The sequence below is a fragment of the Alligator mississippiensis genome, chromosome 14 (genome assembly GCF_030867095.1).
Source record: "Alligator mississippiensis isolate rAllMis1 chromosome 14, rAllMis1, whole genome shotgun sequence".
Classification (NCBI taxonomy): Eukaryota; Metazoa; Chordata; order Crocodylia; family Alligatoridae; genus Alligator; species Alligator mississippiensis.
In genome coordinates this window covers 38,852,019-38,862,176 of record NC_081837.1, presented here as the reverse complement: position 1 = coordinate 38,862,176, position 10,158 = coordinate 38,852,019, and the positions used below count along the sequence as shown (strand labels likewise).

At 46.8% G+C, this 10,158-nt stretch overlaps 1 protein-coding gene across 1 annotated transcript; it reads left to right on the top strand.

The window, feature by feature from the left end:
- Positions 1-2,819: 2,819 nt before the first annotated feature.
- On the top strand, positions 2,820-10,005 carry LOC102562457 (pepsin B). The gene is made up of 9 exons (XM_019491494.2): positions 2,820-2,951; positions 3,226-3,379; positions 4,695-4,812; positions 5,772-5,890; positions 7,424-7,623; positions 7,750-7,872; positions 8,489-8,633; positions 9,212-9,310; positions 9,611-10,005. Exons 1-9 carry the CDS (start codon positions 2,896-2,898, stop codon positions 9,761-9,763), a joined length of 1,167 nt encoding a protein of 388 aa, XP_019347039.1. The 5' UTR covers positions 2,820-2,895; the 3' UTR covers positions 9,764-10,005.
- The last annotated feature ends 153 nt before the right edge of the window (positions 10,006-10,158 follow it).

Below are 10,158 nucleotides of genomic sequence, written 5' to 3'. Positions count from 1 at the left end.
GGCTGAGATATTTTAGATGAAGATGATCCTGCCTTGAGAGAGGGGGCTGGGTAGATGAACCTCCTCAGGTCCCTTGCAGCCTGGTTTTTCTGGTTCTGTACCTTGGCTGTTATATACTGTTCAGTCTCCCAACACAGCTGTCCCAGTCCTCTGCCCAAATAAATCCCTTTTCTCCAAGACACCAGGCATTCTCATTCCTTTTTTTCCCAGGCCCGGTGTCTCAGGCAACAGTTTTATTTTCACTTTTTTCGTAGGTTATACTGCAGTCACACTATTCCAACATTTCCATGCCCTGTCATGTTGTGTCTTTGCTTACTACACGGCATCAAATGTACTTAAGCTGCAAGGACACAATTGCATTTGAAATAACTGTTTGCTACCTACATCCAGATAGACTACGCCCAATTCCAAATGGACATTACTGAATTGGTGATGTTCTGGTGGCCACTACAAGAGAAGACGGGGACATCCAGAAGAGACCTCCCAAACCAGTCCAAGGGATACTATTAGAATATCTACCTCAGACCATCCTTGAAGAGTTAGGTTAACAAGATATGAAACATGACTTGTCATTTGGTGTAGGCAGGGTTCAGCTTATTTAATAGCCTTGCTGGAATAACGGGGTGAGGGATCAACCCAGCCACCTGGTGCGATGACTTGTTCTTGTCTACATACAATCACGGTTGTGTTAAAGGTCATCCTAGTTAACCCAGTTCTGGCTGTTTCTGTGCGCTGACACTAGAAGAGACGGTGTGCTCATACCTTGCATTCAGTTGCTCACAAGGTAAAGTCCTAGCGAAGACGAGGCAGTTTGTAGTTGTCGTGTGTGCAGGTTGAGATAAAAACTATGGGGGGATCCTAAGGTTTACCTCAACCTGTTCATGCCCATTAAATGTATGACAGCATTGTCTCGATAGTTTTCCCCACTTGAGTTATGATGAGCTAAGAAGATGGTTTTCTTCCTACTAAAGCAAAGACCTTTTATAGATTCACTGATGTTAGGGGCTGGAAGGGACCTCACGAGATCACCAGGTCCAGCCCCTGACTTTTGAATGAGGAGGACAGTTTCTGACTTGGCCCAGAGAAGAGCGAGTAGAAAACATCCTGCAGCAACTTTTATTTTGGTGGCTTTTCAATATAAATGGCATTTTTCTCCAGAAAGCATAATGGTAACTCAGCTGAAAACAAAGCCAAGTGCAAGGCTGGGGTAGGAGTGAGCTGCGCAGTCTCTGACGTACTCCATTATAGTCTGGTAAGTTGAGAGAGGGGGATGAACTGGAATGGGAGTCTGCGTGTGTGCAGAGGAAGCAGCAAGAAACACCACAAAATAGGTACAGAAATGGACTTGAAAGCCAGCATGTCACAACAAGTATTGGGCCTATGACTGAGAGACAGATCCAAGAAGGCTAGAAACAGATGTTGCATTTGTCTGGACGAGCTGCACCTTTGTTTATCCTGGAACAGAAATATCCTAGGATTGGTGTGTACGGACATCACCCGTCTAATCGGGGTTTAGTGAGTGGCTGAAGGCACTGCCACTTTTCTGCTATTGATTTGATAATGCAATCCCGGGATAATCGTTCCGACTCACTTTGTGATGTTGCGAGATTAAATGTTAGTACTTCTGATCCCCTGTGCTGGACACAGAGCTTGTCCAGACCTACGTGCAAAATTCAAATAACTAAATCATAATAACAGTGCCTTTTGCACAAGAATGCAAGCTCGTGGTTGGGACCACCCGAAATACAACAATACAGTTAATCCCACCTCCGGCTTCTAGTATTGAATACATCCCGTGTCTAACAACCCGAGATCAATTATGAATAGGTTCCCCTTTCGAAGTGATTGCCTCTCCCTGTTACCACATTCCTCACCGGTCTAGGTTGGCTAACGAATACTTTGGGATCTGCCCTCTGTAACCATGACCTAGACAGTGCCCCACAGCTCATGATCTGAGGTGCTAGCGATACACTGGGCTTGATTATAGCTTGCTTTATTTGTTTATTGCAATAGAGTACCTGTCATTTTCCTATTAAGCTCCTTGTCTAATTAATAAAGCCTTTCTGCTTAATATCGATGGAAGTGTCGTGTCCATCCTCTTTAAGCACTAAGTATCCCATTTTAATTGCAACACCCTGAACCTTCTACAAATGTACCCCAGGACAATGGATATAGATGTGTGAATGATTGCACTTTTTCATGGGATAGAATTGCTTATTCCAGGACAAATGGGATGCCTGTTTGTAGCTAAAGAGCCTTTCTGGTTAAGTCTTGATACAGTGGTGCTGGGAACTGTGAGCAGAAAAATCTCTCTTCTGCTTTTTTGATTCCTTGAAAATGAACACGGTTGCATCGCAGAAACACTTCATCACATTTGTTTCTCCTTGAATTGAAATGACCCTGCTAGATGACAAAAGTCTGGTTAACAGCTTGGGTTTAAAGAAGGATAACGGTATCATTTAATTTCCATGCATTATAAGAGCAACTATTCCTTTGCTTGGAAAAGACCTAGCCAATTTAGGAGGTAACAGATAACACGTCAGTGCACTGACATTTTGATAACAGCTCCCTTTGTTCTGAGCACAAATTTGCTTCTTGTCAGATCTTAGTAATGGGATTTTACTATCAAAAGTGCTAATTGTTCAATAACCTCAGTTCGCAACAAAGGAGAAGAAAGAACTCCTGGCGCTCCTCGGGGAAATAAGGTATAAGGAAAATATTGACGTTGGCTGAGCATGGCGATAAGTGAAACTGGGCATCAGCAGATAATGGGTAAAGGGAGTGGCAGTTCCTGGGTATAAAATTAGGGAGTCCAGATTAGAGACTTCAGCCCAGCCTTGCAGTGGTGACCAACACGTTCTGTACAGGAGCTGGTTAGTGGAGAAGCCGTGCACCATGAAGTGGCTCGTCCTGGCCCTGGTTTGCCTCCAGCTCTCGGAGGGGCTGGTGAGGTGAGTATCTCAGTGCACGTGTGGCATGATCAATGCATAGAGGTACTTAGCCAGGTGATACAGACAGTAGCACTACTGTATTCAGCTCTGCCATGTCCTTAGGGGCCTTAAAAATCCTACTAACACCAGGAGTTTTCGAAACATGTGCATGTGCTTCAGTGCTGTGGGTGGAAACACCCCGAGCAGTAAAAGGCCCCTGACAAGAGGTGGCCTGACATATCGAACGATGTGGTTTCCAATTGATTTCTGGAGCTCTTCCCTTCATCCCATGCAGAATCCCTCTGAGAAAAGGCAAGTCGGCACGAGAGATCATGAAGGAGAAGGGGACGTTGGAGCATTTTTTGAAGCACCACAAAGTTGATCTAGGCAGGAAGTATCACTTCAATGAATACAATGTTGCTCATGAACCAATCACCAATTACTTGGACGTGAGTATTAAAACCGCCTTCTCGCTGTCTGTCTACCACCTACCACACCAATCTATTGACTTGTAAGAGAAGTCCCATGACTCCTTCCTTCCTTTTTCTTGATGGTCACAAGTCAAAAGGAAGAAGTCATGATTCTTTTTCACCATTCTTGGAAATCTGTATCTCCTTGGAGTAGTTGGCAAGCGGTGCTTTGAAGGCAGGTTGCTTTGGAAGAATCGAAAGGAAGGTACCAGGCAAACAAGTTTTATTTCTTTTTGATAAAGTGGATTGGAGGTTTTACTGATTTTTATCCCCCCCCCCCAACTTATTCACCAAAGTCTTTATGTTCTCTGGGTGGCTTCATGTTCCTCCTCCAAGGAAGACCTTGAAGAGCTCTAGGACTCAGCGGTCTGTTCTCGGCTCCACCGCTGAATTGTTGGGTGACCTGTTTTTCCTGTTACGACCTCTCATCTGTTCAGAGGCCAACCGTTTATTGGAAACCAGAAATATAAGTGTAAGAGTCAAGCAATAAATCCTCAGGCTGTGGAATACAGTAAATGAAGTACAGTGTTGCACCACCTACTAGGACAGGGGTGGGCAAAATGCGGCCCGCCAGGCCATTCTATCCAGCCCGTGAGGCCCCTAAAAAATTTAGAGAATTAATATTTATCCTGTCATGCAGCCCTCGATGGCTTGCCAAAACTCAGTAAGCGGCCTTCCACCCGAAATAATTGCCCGCCCCTGTACTAGGAGGTCAGACGTTCATGGATCCTTTGGTCTGTCAACTCTGGCGTGTCCCAGAATCATTCTAAATTTCCCCTTCTCTCTTCTTACACACATTTATCTCAGCTAAACATGACATGCACGTCCATCTTGCCCCATTCAGTTAACAAAAACACTCTGGTATTTCAACAGCATTCTAGCCGACTGCATAAGATCCAATTATTTTTATCAAAAGTTACTATAACTGTTACATTAAATTACTGCTAGCACTTGCCAAAATGCAGCTATCGGTTCTTGCTCCCTAGCTTACTTGTGGTGGCCTTGACTAACAGCTGGTTGGTTTTTTTAATTCTGAAGTAGCTGAAAGTTTTGTTTTCGCAGGCGTTCTTATCAAATGCAGCCTGAAAGGGGGGATCCTAGCACTGTTTGAGTGTCAGATGCCCTGCATGAAACAAGTGCAATGGGACGCAGGTTCCTTCCTGGTTTGTGAGGCTCAATTGCATCTCCAAAGAGGTGGTGCTGATATTGGAAATTGTTATATGGACATTATTATTGACAAGTGGTTAACAGCACATTGGAATCGACCTTTGCATGCACTGACTCTCTCCTGCAGGCCTACTACTTTGGAGAGATCAGTATCGGGACTCCACCCCAGACCTTCCTGGTTCTCTTCGACAGCGGTTCTTCCAACCTGTGGGTGCCGTCTACCTACTGCCAGACAGAGGCCTGTTGTGAGTATTGCTCAATTGCTGAGTGTTTAGTAGATGTGTGACCTGGTCACATTGCTCTTCAGATGCATAGTAAAGCTCTGATTAGGCGGAGCGAATTCTCCAGCGCTGGAGTTAAAATTTCTAGACCTGTGACTAGAGTCACTGTAGTGTACCACACTGCCATGTCTGCTTAGGATGAGCCTATGTCCCAGTTTGGCCAGGACAGTCCTGGATTTTGGAGGCCAGTCCTGGCTGACTGGTGACAATTAAAACAAGCATCCTGGGTGGGGAGGCAGAGCAGTATGAGCTGTGAAATAGGAAGACTTAGAAGACAGCAAATTTGCCCTAAAGTAAGTCAGTGGAATTAACATTAAAAAGAGGGGAGGCTTGTTAGCACCTGTTGAAGCAAAGAACAATAGGTCACAAGCTCCTTTAGCTGTCTGAATAGTAATACCAGCTGCAGCATGCTGTCCCACCCCTGCTTCTGCCTGCAGCCGCCCCACTGACTTGAAAGGCAGGGGTGTGGCGGGGCCCTGTCCCATATATACTTGACATTTCAAATTGTCCCAGATGGCCACCCTATATACTTAAAGACATGTCGTTGTAGAGACCCCACATTCTGAATGGTAAAACTATGCTCCAAGCATTCAGCTGGTGTGACTTGACACAGCTCTTGGACTGCTGTGCAGATACTAGCTTAGACCCTCTGATGATCTGGTCCAAAGTGCTTGCTGTGGTGATGGGAGCAACAGGCATATCATAGATGGAGAAGGTGGGTGTGCAAATATGGTGTTTTGGGTGTCTGCATTGGTGTCAGTGCTCTGCCCTGTCATGCAATGCTCCTGCACGACATCTCCTACCTCTTCTTTCAAGCCAGGAGGTCAGCTTTGGGGGAATTGTTGGCAAGGTCCATACAGGGAGGCCTGGTTCAAATCATAGCACAAGAGTGTGACCACAGTGTCTTCATCTTTCTTCTTCAGCCAATCATGCAAGGTTTGACCCGAGCCAGTCATCCACCTTTTCCAGCAACGGACAGACTTACACTTTCGATTATGGGAGCGGTGACCTGACTGTGATGATGGGTTATGACACAGTGTCAGTAAGTGAAGTTGCCACCATGTGATCCTGCATTGTCATTTGTGCTGTCTCTTTGGACTCATCTGAGTATAGTGGGGTTGGACCCCTGTTAGTAACTTCTTGTCTAGCCTGCATCTTCCTGAAGTTTGCAGGTGGGATTTGTGACACATCCCTCTAGTGTAGGGCTTAGAGACATGTATCTGGTGTTCAGTTCATCCCTGTTTTTTACCACTTGGCGCTTTATCTGTGAGTGTTACGTTTCTGATTAGCTGTTGTCACTGCAGGGCATAAAAAGTGATTTTGTACGTGAAAAACTTGCACAGGGAAATGATGGTGTGAAGCGAATCTGATTTAGTTAAACCAGTGCAAACCCCTGTCTATGGACATTTTTATTTTGGCTTAGAAGGTTTTATTTTGAACAGTATAGGTTGATCTGGTTAATCGGGTTAAGCTAAACAGAAAGAGAGCCACTCCAAACTGAAATATAAGTGCTCATAATGAGGTTTACCCTGGTTTAACTAAATCAATACTTTGTTAAAAAAGCACAATCATTTCATGTACACAAAACCAAGGCTGACCAGAGCCTAGGGCAATCTGTCAAATTATTAGTTAGTCTTACCATTCCTACTCACACCTTGCTTGGCAGTATATCTCACTTTTGTGGTGCTCATCAACATGAAGGCCTTGATCTTTTTTCTTCCTGATTGAGATGTCCTGATTTCAACATACTTCCATCACTGAACCAACTATGTTCAAGTGTGTACAGTAAGCTGAATATCCATCTACAGCATGCCCTTGATGTGAAGAAGGCTAAGAGCAGACTGGGGTGCATTGTAGGCGTGTTGCCGGCAGACTGAGGGCAGTGATTCTTCCCCTCTATTCGGCACTGGGGAGACCACATCTGGAGTCCTGTGTGCAGTTTTGGTCCCTCCACTACAGAAAGGATGTGGACAAGTTGGAGAGAGTCCAGCAGAGGACAACACAAGTGTTTAGGGGTCTGGGACACATGACTTCTGAGGAGAAAATGGGGGAACTGGGCTTATTTAGTCTGGAAAAGAGAAGATTGAGGAGGGATTTGATAGCAGCCTTCAATTCCCTGCAGGGTGGTTTGAAAGAGGATGGCGCTGGACTGTTCTCAGCGGTGGCAGATGACAGAACAGGGAGCAATGGGCTCCAGTGGCAGCAAGGGGAATTTAGGTTTGATGTTAGGAAGAATTTCCTCACTTGGAGGGCAGTAAAACACTGGAACAGGTTACCCAGAGAGGTGGTGGGACCTCCAGCCTTGGAGGTGTTTAAGACCTGGCTCGACAAAGCCTCGGCTTGGGATGATCTAGTTGGGACTGGGCCTGCTTGGAGCAGGGGGTTGGACTAGATGAGCTCCTAAGGTCCTTTCCACCCTCATTTTCTATGATAATATGATTCTATGAATTGCTTATGCAAGCACTAGATCACCTTTTATCTACATATGAGCACTGCTTCTCCTTCACACTGCCACAGCCTTTTGATTTCCTTATGCCAAATTTTAGGTCAGAGCAAATGTTTCCTTCCCCTCCAGGTCCAGGACATTGTGGTCACAAAGCAGGAACTTGGTCTGAGCACGAATGAGCCCACCGAGCCCTTCTACTACTCTAATTTTGATGGGATTCTTGGCATGGCCTATCCGTCCCTGGCTGAAGGAAGTGGACTCACAGTTATGCAGAACATGGTGCAGCAGGGCCAGCTGACTGAGCCCATCTTCAGTTTCTATTTCTCACGGTAAGGTCTCATTCTCCAGCTGTATCTCTTTATCATCTAGACACATTTTTCACCCTTCGCTTTCCAGCAATATACCTGCTCAGTAACCGATCTCTTTCTGATGTTCTTCCCCCTGTGTGTTGCCAGCCAACCAACCTATAGTTATGGTGGGGAACTCATCCTTGGAGGCATTGACACTCAGCTCTTCACTGGGCAGATTACATGGACGCCCGTGACCCAGGAGGAGTACTGGCAGATCGGCATTGAAGAGTAAGTCTTGGTGGCACCTTTCATTAGGCAACTGCCCGGCACGAGTCTTTTCCGCCCTGTTGTGTATAGGGAGACTCTTCATCTGCAGTCAGCTGCCCTGTGCCAGCTCAAGCTCTCTGGGGAGAGACCGAACCAAGGAATGGATAGGCTGTGCTATGTCCTAAGAATGAAGTGACTGCTGCCTACACGAGCTCTGGACTTGATCCAGGGGCAAACTTTGGCTCAAAAGGGGTTGGACCCAGGGTTTTGGTTTAAAAGCTCCTGTCATAAGAGCATTAGTAAAACGAGGCCTAAGCATGGACTTAATTTGAAGCACCCAATCCCTTAACTGACTATGCTTAAAGATTCATGCCTGGACTAGATGACCTCCTGAGGTCCTTTCCAGCCCTAATTTCCTTTGATTCTGTACTGAACAGAGATGGGCTTTGCTGCGCTCCAGGAGCTAAGCCCGTGCTTATGTGCTCTGCTGAGCAACAGTTCCTGTCTGTGTAGCTCACGGGGCTTTGATCTGCAGGTGACTACCAGGAGCCTTGCGTTCTTGGCTCAGCCAGCACCCAGGGCAGCTCTCCTTGCTGCCGGTTTTTGCAGAGGGGGGTCTCTTGTGCTTGCTCCTCAGGTTCGCTATTGGGCAGAGTGCTACTGGCTGGTGCAGTGAAGGCTGCCAGGCCATTGTGGACACCGGGACCCTCCAAATCGCTGTCCCGCAGCAGTTCATGGGAGACTTCTTGGATGCCGTGGGTGCCCAGGAGGGCCCCGACAGTGTAGGTGCAGCTGGTGCCTTGCTGAGCTATTGAGGATGGCTGGGAGGGAGTTTGCAGGGCCTGATACAAGCAACATAAGTCATAAAAGGCTGATAATACTGGGCTAAGTGGGATCACACAGTGATTCCTGGAGGAGATTCATGGCTGGAAGCTTAATGCTGGGATACTATACAGGAAGAGATCGTTTCCCTGGCTTTATATCTTTTTGTGGGGGGATCATGAAGTCTCTCACACCAATGCAGATCCAAAGTAACTCTGCTGAATTTAATGGGCCAGGTTTTGCCAGCTGGTGTAACTCAGTGTAGCACTAGCAAAGGCATGGAGATTTACTCTGGGAGAAGAGTTGGCCCACTGTGAGAGCTGGAGCCCGCCTGGGGAGTGCAACACGGCTACTGCCCATGTGAGGCGGGGGAGTGTGCTGCTGCCCACCTGAGGGCAGAGCATTGCAAAGTGGTGCCCACCTTTGTTATAGGGGATGGGTCAAGGCCTTGCAATGCTTGCTCGCCTGTGCTGGCGGGGGCAAAGTCTGTCCTCCAGGTTTCTGCAGCTGTGATCCCTCTTGTCTTTTCCTCCCACAGTACGTGGTTAACTGCACCAGCGTCCAGAGCTTGCCCACCATCACCTTCACCATCGGTGGAGCCCAGTTCCCGCTGCCGCCTTCTGCCTACATCTCCTACGTATGTATTGTTTGAACAGCGTACCCAAGTTGTATCTCAGCAACGCAATGATGCTGTTAGGATTTCAGCAGGGGCTGGGGTTTCCATGCAAGGGCAGAGACTTCCCTGTGACATGGCAGCTCTGACTGACTCCCATTTCTCTCAGCATCCCAAAAGTTAGATTTCTAAAATAGGGGCCTGATCAGGCTCCGTTCAAGGGCCACTGATTCTAAGGGGTATTTTGTGTGTAGCCTTGATAGCAGCCAGCAGGGTATTCACACACCAGCACCAAAGATTTCTTCACTGGTATCTCCCTTACAGGAAAACGGCTATTGCAGTGTTGGGATTGAGGCCACTTACCTGCCTTCCCCGAATGGGCAACCGCTCTGGATCCTGGGTGATGTTTTCCTCAAGGAATATTATTCTGCCTTTGATATGGGTAACAATAAAGTTGGCTTTGCCCCATCAGCCTAGAGAAACCAGGCATCTCCCAAGTTGGATGGACGCAGCTCCTTCCCTGGCTAAATGCAATTTTCTCCTGGGTGCTGATGGAATCCTATTCAATGTGTATCAGTGGATCCTCTCCTACTTACTGTGCTGCATGAACACATCCTATCCTTCTTACTGTACCTGAGATACGCAGCCTGAGCATCCCTCCTGGCTGGGTATTGTAATGGGTGCTTTTCAAATCTGCTGTTGCAAATAAACTGCAATGAATCAAATTCTCTTCTACCTTCTTTGTGAGTAAAGAGACAGCACAGCTGGTTAGTTGTCAGTCCTGGCCCTGATTATCATTCATAGACTGTTAGTTCATCATTATTCTAAAGCAGCAAGCTAAGTGCTTTATATATTTCCAGGCAGATTTTCTA